At 34.7% G+C, this 16,604-nt stretch overlaps 1 protein-coding gene across 2 annotated transcripts in view; it reads right to left on the minus strand.

Annotated features, from left to right (window-relative positions):
- Window positions 1–16,604, minus strand: part of GABRG2 (gamma-aminobutyric acid type A receptor subunit gamma2) — a 123,419-nt gene that overhangs the window by 82,681 nt on the left and 24,134 nt on the right. For both annotated transcript variants that reach the window (XM_027084379.1, XM_027084378.1), the window contains exons 2-6: window positions 11,757–11,908; window positions 9,991–10,058; window positions 7,481–7,701; window positions 5,138–5,220; window positions 2,418–2,555 (exon numbers count right to left, since the gene is read on the minus strand). In XM_027084379.1, the coding sequence (XP_026940180.1) occupies window positions 2,418–2,555; window positions 5,138–5,220; window positions 7,481–7,701; window positions 9,991–10,058; window positions 11,757–11,908 (662 nt within the window). The remainder of the gene's footprint in view (window positions 1–2,417; window positions 2,556–5,137; window positions 5,221–7,480; window positions 7,702–9,990; window positions 10,059–11,756; window positions 11,909–16,604) is intronic.

The raw sequence follows: 16,604 nt of genomic DNA on the forward strand, positions 1-16,604 counted from the left end.
AATAAAACAAAGATCACACAGAAACTTCCAGTCATTACAAAATCAACTGTCACAATAATCAGGCTGCCTGTCGGCATTGGTGTTAACTTTCAACTCAGCCCTTTCTCTTCCCAGAGGCAACTGGAATGATACCACACACAAAAAACAAACCAGCGAGAGCAGGGAGTGTACAAGAAGACCAAGGTGGAGGCTAACCCCCATGTTAAAATTCACAAGGAGTTGATACAATCAATTAAATGATGCTACTCAATATCAAATCTGATATCAATACGGTTTTGCTTTGATTTCTCTAGGAAGAGTGATAGCCTTGTGATACCTTGATAAATTTTCTTGCCATGCTTTAAGTAAATAGAGTATTTTCTTTTGGATGTATCCTTATTAGACAGTAAATACTCTAGATTATTCTCAGTATGAGACTTTGGGAAGGGGATGATGTCAAACCCTATGACATAAAGCCAACACTTCCCTCACCACTGTTTGGTTTTAACGCCACTCCGGGCTTAAATGACTGAACAAAAGATCTGCTAGTCATAAATTTGTGGGTTCTGTTTTAGGGTGCTGTAAGAACTATACAGATATGAATATACAACAGAACTTAATGCCCAATTTCTTATTCTGGAAGCATACAGACTTAGAGGTTATTTTTACATGTGCTGTCTCACAGATGGAAGACCTGTTCTAAGGCAGTCCTGAATCTGTTTTGGGGACCAAAATAAAGACTGTTCTAGTACTTGATGGTCAGTATTTCCAACGAATAAGTGAACATAAGGCCACATTTTAAAAATAAACTAGAGCATTTCTTTGATTTTATTTCAGATTCTTTTTGCAACATAAGAATTTTTTGTTTTGAAGAAATCTGCAAATGCCAAAAACAATGTTAGTTTTTGATTTAGAGGATGATGCTTATAAAGGTAGAATCTTAAATTTCCATTTCTGTCTAGGTCTGTAATTTGTTTCTCCTTGTACAACAGACCAAGGCCTTTTTCTAAATTAGTCAACACAAAAGTATGTCCTATTAATTTCAGGAGGAAGACAATCAGGTATGCATGAATAAATCAATAGAAAACAGCTTAATTCATGGTAACAAATACAAAAAGTATGTCTTAATATGGTAAGCTATGAACACAATGTTTATATTTGAAATTAGGACATTTAAATTCACATAACTTTAAAAAGGAGCAGCTGGAATAATCTATATGGAATATGCACTCAGGGGCTCCCCTGGTGGCGCAGTGGTTGAGAATCTGCCTGCCAATGCAGGGGACACGGGTTCGAGCCCTGGTCTGGGAAGATCCCACATGCCGCGAAGCAACTAGGCCTGTGAGCCACAATTACTGAGCCTGCGCATCTGGAGCCTGTGCTCTGCAACAAGAGAGGCCGCGACAGTGAGAGGCCTGCGCGCCGCAATGAGGAGCGGCCCCCGCTTGCCACAACTAGAGAAAGCCCTCGCACAGAAACGAAGACCCAACACAGCCGAAAATAAATAAATTAATTTTTAAAAAAATTTTAAAAAAATACGCACTCAGCATTGCAGAGGGTTTGTATTAACCTATAGCCACCCGTGAGACAGATCTGGTCTGGAAATATGTTTGACTTACCCCACATGGTTTTTTAAATCACCTTCAATTAATACCATTAAAAATTATGATATTTGATATAAAAATACTATAGATTTTTAGTTTCTCTTGAAAAAAACTGAAGTCCTGACCATATTAGGTCCCATGCATACTTGATATTTATAACTAATACTATTAGGCACTACTACTTATTGAATGCTAAGTGTTAGGTATCATTCTAAGCATTTTACCTTTTTTTTTTTTTAAATACATACAGTATGACTGTGAGGCAGATCTTTTGTCCACATTGGTTATCTGTGAGAGCTGGTCCCCTGAGAAATTCAGTAATTTCTTAAAATATGTAGCTGGTAAATGATGGAGTTGGGATTTGAACCCAGGCCTGACACCAAAACCCAGTCCCTTATTCACTGATGAAGCCAGTTCAAAATATTTAATTACTGAACATGGAATTAGTCATATCCACTCTGGTCACTTTTCTGCATTTTTGAGAAGTTAATCTTCTCCATGTGATACTTTAAATATGAAATATATTTCTTAAAAGAAACATTATGCCTATTAAGTATTTTCTTCTTTTTAATAACTGTTACTTATTTTTCATAAGGGAATTAAGCAAATAATTTGCTTATCCAATTTGAATCTAATTTGCTTTAAATTGATAAAATCCATTTATATTTATGTATTATACTAGAATACCAGTTATAATTTTCTCTAGTAAATGAAAACACTTCATTTAATTTTCTGAATATCATTTCTAGACAAGTGTTGAAAGCTTCTAAATCATATACACCAGAATTCAAACTCTGGAAGGGTCACTCAAAATTATTTTCAAGTGCATCTTACCAGAAGTTGTCTTCACTACTTCAGTGGTATTTCTCAGTCCAACAAATGAAAATTGATAAAGCCTCCAAGATCTTGTGTCCCCCACTTCAACAGAACTACGCTTCCATTGATAGACAATTTCTTCACGTGGATAGCCATCTGCCATGAGATAAGAAAGCACACATTTTAACTGATTAAAAATGAACATATGTGGCAACCACCTTCTATGAACAAGACACTGAGGGAGATACCAAGAGAGATAGTTTTGACTTCGATGAGGATCTTGGACTAAAGAGCATTACCATACGGAAAATCAATACAATTTCCCATATCCTAATGGGAAATTAGATTTAAAAACCATGAGGTCAAAATTACCCATGAAAAGCACTTAAATTGCATAGAAGGTATACTATACATGGTTTTGTATATACTATACACATACTTTACATTGTCTGGGGTAAGATATAAAAAGTAGCCAGTATATAGTACATATGCAAGATATTGTTTATGGTGAAACCGAGTCAACAGGGCAAGATTTTGAGAGTCATGCAGAAAACAGAAAATAATGGAAGAAGAGCAGACTCAAATCCCTCCCCAGGGCATGTCCTTGGAATAGAAGATGATTGGGAAAAATTACCTCAACTATTTACATTATTCTCTCTCTCAATTTGTTGAGGCTTCATTTTAATATACACAGAAATCTGCAACTAAAAGCAGTAAGTAGAAATGCCGAGGGGAAGATACCAATGAGGACTATGTAGATTCCTTACAGCTCAGTTATGTTCAGCCAAAACAACAGAAAGCATTCATGAAAGAAATATTACACTGATAGTATAATGATTATCAGTACCTTTTCCTAGCCATAATATCCCAGAAAGCTTTCTCAATTTTTCTTCTAAATTATTCATTTACTTATGGGGATGATGATCATACTTATTTCATGGAATTGATGGTCAATATATATTTGCTGAATGCATAAACATTATTTTATAAGTAAGCTGCAGAATAAACTCAAGTAAGATAGATAGATAAATGATAAAACTAGAAAACTTCTCAATTGTTTGTCTTCTAATAATGCTGTGGAAAGGTAATTTTGATTATGGAGGCTGATTGACTTCTTGGAATAAAATCCCTTGTTTCCTTTTTTTCCTTTCTTTTGGTCCAAATCTTTGTCCACTATATTTTATTAATAAGAAGAAAGAAAAAAGAAAGCCGAATCCCCAGATTGCTATTGAGTGGTGGTAGCACGCTGGTAGGGCTGGATGTGGTGAAAACTGAGAATACGAATGATAATATTAAGGAACTTCCTATGGAGAACATGTTGGTGATTGAATTGTTTTAATAGCAATAAGTAATATTAAGTTGATTTTGGGTTCAGAAGACAATTGTCAATCAGGAATCTGATGGCATAGAAATCACTATTTCTTAAGGTTTAGCTGACTCAGTAGAGGAGTAGTCCCAGTTGGAAAATTAAAAGAAAAGAAATCCGATCTCCTAAACCTTAGGTAAGTTTTCACTAAAAAATATTCTATTCTTGGATGAAGTAGAACATATGAAATAAGATTTATAATGGAAATTTTTCTCAATATATATAATATACAGTGAAGTTTTCCTTCGGTTCTCTCTGGAAATGATGTTTATTGAAAACAGGTGATTGGTTTTCTCATCTTTTTGCTTTCTTTCTTTTTTTTTTTTTTTGAAAGTATTGTTATTATGATTTAGTTGGTTCTTAGGAGTCTCCATCACTCCCTGGCTGGGAAATTATACCTATATTAAAAACTTAAAACTCATAGCCAGTTTTTCATTCTACCCAATATGCACAATTGACAGTCCAAAAATAAGAAGGAGGTGAGCAATCTAACACAAATGCAGAACAAATAGTGAGGCAAACGTAGGGGAAACTGAGGCTTCTTTTCGATTCAGACAGAAAATATCTGCGAAGGTTACTAAAGCTTAATTTGTATTAGAATCATCATGCTCTTCTTGCTATAGTCTATTATCTGATGATAATAATTAATAAAATAATAGAGCTTTTGATTAAATCTTATTATGTGTGAGGTAGTGTACCAACCATTTTACATATATCAACAAAACAATATTGAGGTGAGGCAGGTCTTATAATTTCTATTGGGCACCTGTGTCATGAACTCATTGAGAGATTTAGTAATTTGCTCAAGTCTTTAGTGATGGAGTTGGGAGTTGAATTGGACCCACATGACACCAAAAATCAGCCTTTTGCTCACTGGTAGATAACTAGTTTTAGGTATTACTAGAACTCCAGGTGGAAGAGGTAATTTTCAATTTTTTTATCTTTATAGATATATCAAAACTGGAATGAACAAACAACATTGTTGGATCTCTGTGTGTCCTGATACGTAAAGGGAGAAAACAACTAGCAAATGTACTGCTACTCTCTTCTGGACCCGCGGAGGGAGTGGAGATGTATAATGCACATTTACCTCTTTCTACTGAGGCCAGGACAAGCTTTACAATCCTTCTCAACAAAGGGCTCCAGGAAACAACTGCCAGTTTATTAAAAGTTTATGCCTCAATGAAATCTATTCATAATTCCTGATAAAATAGATCCTTTTTTATGACGAAAGAGATTGTCAAAATCTTCAAAGTCAACAACACTGCTTAATGCAATTTTGCATTGTTTAAGTCTCCCAATTAACTGATACTGCAATCAGAAAGACTAAGTGGTGAGAGGGGATGCAGAATATAGAATGAGTATTACTTACAACTGGAGAATTCCAAGGGGCAGGAGTGTTCATCCATTGGAAAATTGTGCAACTGTAATTGGCACTCAGCATCAATTGTCAACCTAAACAGGAAGATATGAAACATGAATAGAAAGATTTTAGACTGTTTTAAAAAATGTACATTAGCACAATTTCTAGTGACCATTTGTTTTTATTCCTGGAGAGTATGTCACACATTCTTATTGATAACAAAAGGTGATCCTCACTGAAGAAATTCACCAAGTCCAGGAGAAAATTGTTTAAGACTTAATGTAGTCCATTTACTTTCAAAGACTAAACAATAGGATCTCGTTGACCTGCAACTCCATTTACTCAATATTTATCATCCCATAATTTTTTTGGCAAATTAATCGCACACATGAGATTGCTCAGTGAATGCACTTAACTTACTGAATAGAACAAACTGTTTTAAGAACTTAAACTCATTCAATGTTTGCATGTAAATGAATGCAGATAATTCTCAGATCTTATCTGCTAATTAAAGCAGAACTTTCTCTTTATAAGTACTTGTTCGCTGTTAGCTTTAAATTACTATATGTGAGTTTAAAAATACCTATGTTTCACAATGGAGTATTATGCATTCTTACAAAGGAACACTATAAAGGCATTATATAGGATGTTAAAGAGTAGAAGAATATCTAATAGCAATCAAGAAATGTTAAACACATATACACAGACATATCAGAAAAATGTTTGCCAATGAGTCTCAATTATTTTGCATCTGAGGTGCTTACTAAACATACAGATTTTCTTTCCCAGTAGAGCCTGGGACTCTAGGAGGGAGAAAATTTAGAGGAGTCCTAGATGTTTTGACCACCTTTGGGGAAGTATGAGTATATTGTTAAATTGTAATGGTGATGGGTTGATGATTTTTTAAATTTCATATTTGTTAGCTATATTTCTTACAATTACAGATATCAATCTTAAAGTAATAAAAGTTGTTTTATAAACATTTTATATTAAAAGTTTAGAATAAATTTTAATTGGGGAGATTTTATTTTTCTATGGTATAATAGAGCAATTACTGATCTTAAGATATAATTAATAATCATTGAGCCCTTAATTGTCTGCATGGCACTGAGTAAGGTGAATTTTTCTCTCATTTAATAAGAGTTATTATGGCTTTATTGTACTTGGACTTGTCCAAAGTCACAAATCTAGTGGCATAGTTGAGATTTGAACTCAAGATTATGTCTCCAAAGCTAGAGGTTTTAATCACTGTCACTCAGTAATTATATGCTCTTCCAAAGAAAAGATTAGTTTTATTCATAAGTGAAATTATAATTAAATTAGATATTTTATTAGTATCATTTCTCCAAATTAAACTGGAATTGTTAAAATTGAAGATAATGTAGATTGCAGATAGGTACATAGATATATATCTATGTGTATACACACATATTCATAACTCATTATAGATAAACAACTCATTATAGATAAACAATATATTCATAACTCATTATAGATAAGATAATGCTTATTATAGATAAGCATTATAGATAAGAATAAAATCATCTCTCTATATAGATTGGCAAACTCATTCAAATCTTGAATGAATCTTATGAGAGATATTTTTGAGCTGGGGTCCATAATTTAATATTGTACAGTGACTCTGCAAGTTAATACAAGTGGAAAAATGGCTATAGTATTATGAGAACGATAAAGGAACTTGAGATAGCGTGACTTTACTTAATACTTCAAAAGTTAGACTGAGTTCTTATTTAGCAGACAAAATTTGATTTCCACTAGAGTCTAATTCCAGTCATTACCTTACATCTAATTTAATAAAACCCATGATGAAATCAAAATATATGCAATGAATTTCTTTTGTAATTGTGGCTCTTTTTTCTAGTAACTGATATAACTCTGATGATAAAGGCTTTGGATCCAGTTTAAAGTATTATATTTTATATCTTGAATATTACCTATGGCATAAAATATATGTTAGAAAGGCATTTAACATTAACCATTTTGAAGCTACAAGTTCCTGGATAGTAAGACCTAGAAGAATCATACTATTCATAACTATTATTGAAAATATATACAAATAATTTAAATATCTGCTGTGCTTACTTTTTATTAGGCTCATGTCCCTGTGAGAAAACAGAGTTCTCACATCAGTCAAAGAAAATGTTATACCTATGTCCTTTGAAAAAGTTCATTGATAACAGAAAAAAACCTAATTTTGTATCATCACATACTATTTTGATCAAGCATGCCAACCCTGATTTAGGCTTGACATCTTTCGTTCTGTTTTAAGAGAACATGATTGATCTTTGCTTTATTCCCAGCAATTACTCCTTTCCTTTTCCAAAAGAATACCTTAAAGTGTAGAGCACTCGACCATCATTCCAAATTCTCAGCATCCTATTGGGGGTGGTTATCCAGTGTGCATCGGCCTTTTTGGAATTTCTGAAGAAAGTATCTGGAATCCAGATCTTCCCCACCATGTTGCTATTCAATCGGAGGACTTTAATGGTGCTGTTAAATTTCAGACGTCTGTCATACCATGTTTGGGCAAAAAATATATCAATTGTATATTCCTGTTTTAAAGAAAAAGATGAAATGGAACATCTTTTATATAGTAGGATTGTATTGTAGAGCATTTGTGTGTATTTATCACATATGTTCTCATTGCCAAAACAAAGCAAAGCTACTTTGGCTTTGAATAGTCCAAAAGAAAGCAGAAGCTTGGCTAAGGAGACTCACCCATCTTTTGTAGACAATACATTATGAAAAAATAGACCTAAGTGAATTCTGGTAAAAGATCATAGCCCTGACACAGTTGTTTGCATTAGGTATTTATGGAGCAGTTTCTCATGTTATTTTGGGCCAGCTAATTCTTTGTCACGGGGGCTGTCTTGTGTAATTTAGGATGTTTACTACCATTCCTAGCGTCTACCTACTAAGGTGCCAGTAGTGCCAAAAACAAACCCCACCCCCAAGTTGTGACAACTAATAATATCTCCAGACATTGCCAATTGTCTCTTGAGGAGATCAGTTACTCAGGTTCAAAAACCACTGCTACAGAGTAAAAGAAAGTCCAGAACCGTTCTCAAAACAGTTCTAAACCAGAGCTCTGGAAGCTAAGCTGCCTCACCTCACAATTAAGTGAGGATCCTAGAGAATCTATCTTGTTAGGTAGTATGAAGATAGAAAAGGGGAATACACTATACACAAAAAGCACTTTGTGCCCTGTCTGGCAGACAGCAAACATCCAAAGTAAGGTAACTATTTTTAGTTTTTACTATTACAGTTGTTGTCTTCTTTTTATAAACAAGAGGAAATGCACCAATTAAAAGACAATCTTTACTACTGTACTAATCTCTATCACAGAACATATTTAAAAAGTGCTATGATGACAAGTGACTCTGTAATAATTATACCCTCATGTACGTATATATCACTAAAGTGGCAACTTTAATCAAAGAAAAGAAAGTGTGATGTGAATTAGTCCTGGAATCATAACACCCAAGATCTAATTTGCCTATCATATTTAGATATTATTTAGCATGATTTTATAATTCTATTTTAACCATGTCTGTAAATGAGAAAATTAAAGAACAAACCCTTGGTGTTCTTAGAACATGACCCCCAGTGTTCTTAGAATATGAGAGTTGGGGGATGGGAGTCATTCACATTTCCTAGTCTAATTCCCTCAACCCACCACCATGTACGATGAAGAATACAAAAAATCAGGATGAGACTATAATCTTCTTCCTTTGACGAATTTGCATTGTTCTGGATTATATCCTTGCACTCCTGCCCCTGTATCTCACTGTAATTCACTACATTGTCACTGGAGTAAGTCATACCACTTTGTTTACTGGTTAATTGCATATTTGCAGTCCACAAGTAATGAGAGGGGAACTTCTTCTATGAAATTCTTTATCAACTAATCAGTGATGTGCCAATAGGTAGAGTAACTCAATAATTTCTGATCCACATTTTGGCAAACACACACACACAAACAAAAGGTTTAAAATTCTTTAAACCAGCATTTCATAAACTGTGATCCTGGGACAGTAGTTCTGGGCACTAGTATTCCTGAAACTGTAAGTTCTGTGTTTAAATAAACTACATATATAGCTGATTCCTCTTAGATATTTACAACTTGCATCAGAATTTTAGTTGTAAAGAAGTAACATGTTAGCATTTGTTTAACAGTTAAACAAGCAAACTTACTTGCATGGAGTATGCAGGTGGTGGTATACTTTTTTTTTAATCAGCCCAGTTGAAAGCAATAAATGCTTTTCATCTCTCTGACTCAGCAGAGCGTCCTTATTGCTTGCTTGGCAAACACTATTTTAAATTTACAGTATCACTATGTTATGTTATGTTATGTTATGTTATGTTATGTTATGTTCTACTCTATTCTATATAGGCTCCAATCTAATTTCTTATTTCAGATTTGGATAGAAAGCTTTATAAAAGAACAAAGTTACATTTATTGTTAAATCTAATGCACTATTTCTTCTGAGAAACAATTCTGATTTGAAGCAACCTATGACCTCTTCACACCTTGAATATTCTAAAAAGTAGTAGAGCACTATATTTTATTTTGTAGTAAGCAGGACCTACCAAATAAGCAGTGAGTGTTGAATTTTAAGATTATAGCATTTACCCAAGGTAATTTTATACATATGATCACATTTAATTTTTGTAACAAATCATTTAAAATAATTATCTTTATATTACAAGGGATAAAAAAGGATCTGAAAGATTCTCTCTCCCTTCCAAATTTTTTTTGTTGGTATAGCCCTTGCTATTTCCGTCTTACCACATTTCCTCTCTAATATGTTAATAAAATAGACAAACAATTAGAAACTTACCATATTAATAGCATTCACTGGACCAATGCTATTCACATACATGTCTGTGTGAATTAATGTTGGTTTCACTGTAAAGAGAACCATAGAAATATGTGCATATGGAGAAGCATAATATTTTAATGCTTAGTCCTCGTTATTCTAGAAAGATTTATTTATTTTGCTACATTAGAAGTGATTTATTCACAGCTAACTTGTTGCTAATGACTAATTTGCTACATTTAGCTATTTATTTTCAAAGAAGTATCTTAAGCACATAAATATAATAACAAAGCATAGCAGAGTTTTGAAACTGATTATCTTTTTAAGACTAGATAAAAATGAATAAATAAGAAAACACTGCTCAGATTTTCTTCATCCATCTCTCAGATATCCTGAATTTTATTATTTTTTCCTTTAAGTTCTAGAATTGATTTGGGCATTCTAACTTGACTGGGCCCATATAGAAAAAAATAGCTACTTAGTGATCTAGAAATTAATATGCATTAGAAACATGGAGGCATAAAAAGCACCAAGTATTATGAATTGTTTTTGAAACATTCCTCCCTGTTGATTCCTTTTATGACCACTTTATCCTCATTCACCTCTAGCCAATACAAAATCAATCTTCCTCAATGATTTAATGAATTCTGTGACTCATCAAATAATATGAGGAAACCATATGGAAACCCAATACACACCTATTCGTCAAAGAGGACTGATATTAAAAATCATGTAGTATTACATCCATGGCCTAAGGAATATGCTCCATTTTCATTTAACATTTAATGAACGAGGATTCGTAATACCATTCATTCTGGGCTTCAGTTCAACAAGCACATTTCTCTCATCTTTATCCACTTCCCTTGAAGTGCCATGCTGTAAGTCTCTGTGATGGACTGGATTCTTCACTCCTCCCTGCATCTGCACCTTTGCCTTCACATCAGTGAGGCTACTTCTCTGCCTCTGAACTTTGAGCCTGACCATCTGACGTGCATTGGCCAATAATATATGGACGAAAGCATTAAGCCTTATGAGTTTCTATTTTCTCTCTTGTTCTTTGCTATTGTCATGAGAAGGATACTTCTAGCTAGTCTGCTGGTCCCAGGAGTGGAATGAGAGTACAGCTTTCTTAAATGAGCAGCTCCAACCTGGCTGAGCTTAGATTAGACCACCCCCAGCAAAGTGCTAAATAAATGCTTATTACTGTATACCACTGAAATTGTGTGGTTGTCTGTTACACAGCTATAGATAAGCAGTATGTCCTTTCTTTCTTTTTTTTTAAATTAGTTTTTATTGGAGTATAGTTGATTTACAATGTTGTGTTAGTTTCAGGTGTACAGCAAAGTGAATCAGTTACACATATACATATATCCACTCGTTTTTAGATTCTATTCCCATGTAGTTCATTACAGACTACTGAGTTCCCTATGCTATATAGTAGGTTCTTATTAGTTATCTATTTTATATATAGTAGTATGTGCTTGTTTGTTTTTGATGTTTCTTCAAAAAGAAGTTGTCACTTTTCTTATATAGTCTTTGTCTGAGATGTCTAGGAAAATTTAAATTTCTATCTCTCAAGCTAACTTGAAAATCATCTTTCTTCATTTTGAACTTATCAGTGCCCTGTCTACCCCCAGACCTGAATGCTGTTTATACATTCTTTATTTTTACAGTATTTAGTAAAAGTATCATTTATATCCTTCTGGTTATTGAAATGGGCTGATGCTTTCTCCTCATGTGGTAGACTTGCTTTTATCTAACACACATCACAAAAGGTTTTAACATACCTCCTATATCAGGTCGAAGTTTATTATCATATCCTTCCAGGAGGTTGTTTAAGATGACAGTGACATCACCCTCCGGAACCTTTGGAGTCAAGACCCATGTTTTGTTAGAAGCATAATCTTCATAGTCATCATCAGATTTTTGGCTAGTGAGGCTAAGAAAACAAAATATTGGTCAAGAAACATACAGACTCCATCCAAGTTGACTTTTACTCACAGACGACTGGTAGGAAAGGAGAAATGAAACAGGATGACAGGAATGCGTTACACTGGATTACAGTGAAGATTCTCAGCTGAGGGTTAGTCTAGCTAATTAAATTTCAAAGATGTAGACTAAAACCTATTAAAGTATACTCTTCAGTTTTCCAGAATGCTCTGTCCTCCCATGTATAAGTATACCATGTTTTACCAGTTACTTTTGCCTTTTCCATAGTTGATGTTTTTCCTGTCCACCTGCCCAACTTTACAAAGGACTTATAAAAAAACAAACAAACACGGGCTTCCCTGGTGGCGCAGTGGTTGAGAATCTGCCTACTAATGTAGGGGACACGGGTTCGAGCCCTGGTCTGGGAAGATCCCACATGCCGCGGAGCAACTAGGCCCGTGAGCCACATCTACTGAGCCTGCACGTCTGGAGCCTGTGCTCCGCAACAAGAGAGGCCCGTCCACCGCGATGAAGAGTGGCCCCCGCTTGCCACAACTAGAGAAAGCACTCGCACAGAAACGAAGACCCAACAGAGCCAAAAATAAAAATAAATAAATTAAAAGAAGGCTCAACATTAAAAAAAAAACAACAACTCTGGCCTGAATCATGAAAAAAAAAAAGACCACAACTATTTTTGTGAAAGCAATGCTTAAATGATCATAATGTAGTCTAGGAGTTCAGGCATAATGTCTACTTCTTCCTCCTTTGAGAAGTTAACTTGCTCCAACCTATTAATGAAAGTAAGAGACTGGTAATTAGATTCACTCCCAGAAACTGCCAGACAAGTCTCTCCCCCCTCAACTGAACTACTAAGGCGAGGCTCAGTCTTGCTGCCTTTCCTTCCTCCAGGGTGTGTGTACGTGTTTTTTTTTTTTTTTTTCCCCTCACTTGCACTGAAAGCAAGGGCGGTTCATTTATCTTTGATTGTTAAGAACCTGGTACTATGAAGAAAGATGTAACTGTAGACTTTAAACCACTCTTTATTACAGCAAAAGCTCCTGAGCTAGAAACTCACACTAATGGTTAATGTACTACAATCATAGAAGTGAAATGACCTATTTTGAATAATCAAAAAGTGACATAATAATCTATGATTCAGTTTTCTATGCCAAAACCTAACAGAAAAGCCACAATGGGACCAGAAACTAAGGCTGATTTTGGAAGGATACTGGAATTCCTATAGTTTGCTTCTCCCCTGCCCCAAACTCCATCCTCCTCCCCTCCACAAACAAAATGGTTTTATTTGCCAGATCTAGGGGCAATGTAAAACCTTGCAAAAGCTGCCATTTTAATTTTTATCAATATTCAGTAAATACTGGTTACTTTTGTTGCTTATGGTGAAATAAAAAAATACAAAATAAAGTTTCTCATCCCATTTCTCATCTTCAGTTTATTTTCTTGAAGATATGGTAAGAAAGAATCTTGTCAGAAATCAAATCACTGCCACAGTACCCCGAACATGTATCATATTCTCAAACCATATATTACACTCAATTATACTCATTTGTCAATATAGATAAATATATACATATATAACATATGTATATGTATAGATAAATAGATAGATGACTAAATATGGTAGGAGAAAGCTGATTATGTGATTAATCTGGTTTGAGAATGAGGATGGGAGATGAAATTTTAAAAGTAATCACTGGCATGAATCAACTTAGTAAGCAAGTAATCTTTTTATTCCTTTAAAGCTTTATGAATAGGAAACATAAAAACTGAGTCACACATTTGCATAAAACCTGACATAGCCGGTCTTATATCTTGCACTTCAGTTAACGTAAGAACTTTAAACAAAATTTGAATTTCATAGAGCACCCCTAGAGGGTATGTATGATGGGCTGGACAAAGCTTCAACCACCTCTCAAAGAGAATTACTTCAATGCAGGCAGAGAGCAGTTGTCTGATACGAAAATTCCTCTTAAGCCTCAATTCATTATTTCTCTAGAGCACTGATGAACTCTGTGTAATAGAGTTCTAATCCTATGACCTAAATCTTACTGCTTCTTCCTCCTTTGAGAAGTTAGCTTGCTCCAACCTATTAATGAAAGTAAGAGACTGATAATTAGATTCACTCCCACAAACTGCCAGACTGGCATGAATCAACTTAGTAAGCAAGTAATCAATTCATCATTTCTCTAGAGCACTGATGAACTCTGTGTAATAGAGTTCTAATCCTATGACCTAAATCTTACTAGTTGAAGAAGAAAAAAAAAAGTTATCTGACAAAGGAATTTTCAAATCCCCCTGACAACTCATTGAGAAAAGAACGTAGTTGGCCCACTGGATGTTGGATGTCATCATTATGAAATTTTATCGCTGTTTAATTTGTTCAGGCAAAAGTGCCTTTTCAAAAAAATCTCAACTTCTTCCTTCCTTTCTCTCCGTCTCTGTCCTTCCCCTTCCCCCTTCCCTCTTTCCCTGTCCGATAAAAGCATCCTATTAAAGTTTCTTCAAGGAAAGGGAATATATATTAAACAGTTTGGTATGCTTGTTCATTGCACTTCCTCATACTAACAAATAAATAATCCAGGTGTGATGGTGCCATGTTACCATTATTACTATTTTCTGGCAGACCAGGAGGGAAAATACATTAAGTGAAAAGAAAAGGGATACTTCTGGGACTTCCCTGTTGGTGCAGTGAATAAGACTGCATGCTCCCAGTGCAGGGGACCCGGGTTTGATCCCTGGTCAGGGAACTAGATCCCACATGCTTGCTGCAACTAAGAGTTTGCATGTCACAACTAAGGAGCCCACATGCCACAACTAAGGCGCTGGCAAGCTGCAACTAATTTCCTACTTTAGTTCTTCTGACTCTGAATCTCTCTGTTGTAAATTAGAGTTTTAATTTTCATCTTTACATTTTTATGCATGATTTGAATTTATGCATGATTACAAACATGTAATGAGTTCATGTTTATAATCAGAAACAAAAATCAATTTTATTTAAGAATAAAGAAGCTTTTAAAAACAAACAAATACTGAAGAGATGTGCAGTGAGAGGTTGCTCACAATTAGAAGATTTTACTTGAATTTTAGTACATATTTTGGATATTTGTCACTGTGAAGATTAATCATGCAGTTTATACAATTTTAATCCAGGTATTTCATATTTTCACGGATTCAATAAGCTATGAGTTTTATAGGAAGAAAAATCTAGTCACTGTACTCTCCTAGGGTAGTATAACAGCAAACATCTGGGTGAGAAACAAAAACATATGTCTTTTCATTTGGGTATCTTCAAATCCATTGGTGTTTGGTATCATAAACACAGAATATATATTTTTCTTTCTCTGCCTACCATCTTTTCTTCTCTCCAACTCCTAAACCAATATTGGGCATGGCTTATTCCTTCTAAGTTTTCAATTTTCAACACAAGAATCACCTTCTGAATAGGAGTAGAGGTCATTCCTGTTCTATCTACCTTTGTCACCCACCTGACCCTTTATATGTTCTAGCCAGTCCTTTGACTGATTCATTGCATTTGTTACAATGTATGTTTACTGACTTGCTTATTGTCTGTTTCCATTACTAAACTATAAATTCCATGAATGCATGGAATTTACAATTAAAATTTGTGAAAAGAATCTTTTTTTTTTTGCTAACTACTTTTCCTAAGATAAATAATATTACCAACAATGGCTATTGTTAAATATTTACCATGTTCTACAGATAACTTTAAGGACTTCACATACATTCTCCCACTTAATCTTTAAAACACTGATATTCCTACAATTATTTCCACTTTGCAAATGAAGAAAAACGATGATATTTACCAATAGTCATTTTAGTTTGCCAAAACCAAAATGTTTAACCATTATGCTGCTAGGCTTTGAAAAAAGAATTGGGACCAACGAATCTGTGACTGTACATTCATCAAAAAAATAAGATCATCTAAACCAAATGGCTGCTCAAGCTCATTTTCCCTTAGGACAATAAATTAGTTTATGCCTGAGTTCAATAAAAGTAAGGCACCTTCAGCACAAAGTTAATAACATTCAAATTTCATAAACTTGCCACTGCAGATACCAATGATTTGATCTCCCCACACTGAGGAATAGAAGCAGAGCTTGTAATTTAACTTAATGGATGTGTTCAGCTGCCTCACTTAAACTCTTTCATGACTTGGAAAGCAATGCACACTGCAAGGGTAAGGCATAAGCTAGTTCATTTCAAAGAATGTCTTCCAGGCACAGCAAAAGGTGGACTTTGGTATAAAGTATAGGAACAGCTATGCTAGGTGAGTATATATCCTCGGAGGGCACAGGGGACTTACAATCTGATCATGGGAGGAGGAGACTTCCTCTGTACTGTCCTGGAGGACCAGGGATTCCTGAGAAACACTGTGGTTTAGTGAGTAGGAGCACTGGGGCACAAGTTACTCTTTCATACACAGCCTTTAGTGGCCTATGGGATTCTATTATCCCCTATTAAGGACATGTAAGAACCTGTGCAGAACTTGTTGGGAAGGTTGCTCTACGCACAGGTGAGTATGTCAGTGTGTACATGCACAGCGGGTAGAGGGCTGGGGGGGTAAATTCTAACTATCGATTCTGGGTGAATTATTCTGCCTACGATGATCCCCTTAGCTCACACCTCGTTCAATTTTTTTTTTTTTTTTTTTTTTTTTTTTTTGTTTT

Source organism: Aethalodelphis obliquidens, unplaced genomic scaffold (genome assembly GCF_003676395.1).
Source record: "Aethalodelphis obliquidens isolate GAN/ISIS:26980383/991018 unplaced genomic scaffold, ASM367639v1 scaffold52, whole genome shotgun sequence".
Taxonomy (NCBI): Eukaryota; Metazoa; Chordata; class Mammalia; order Artiodactyla; family Delphinidae; genus Aethalodelphis; species Aethalodelphis obliquidens.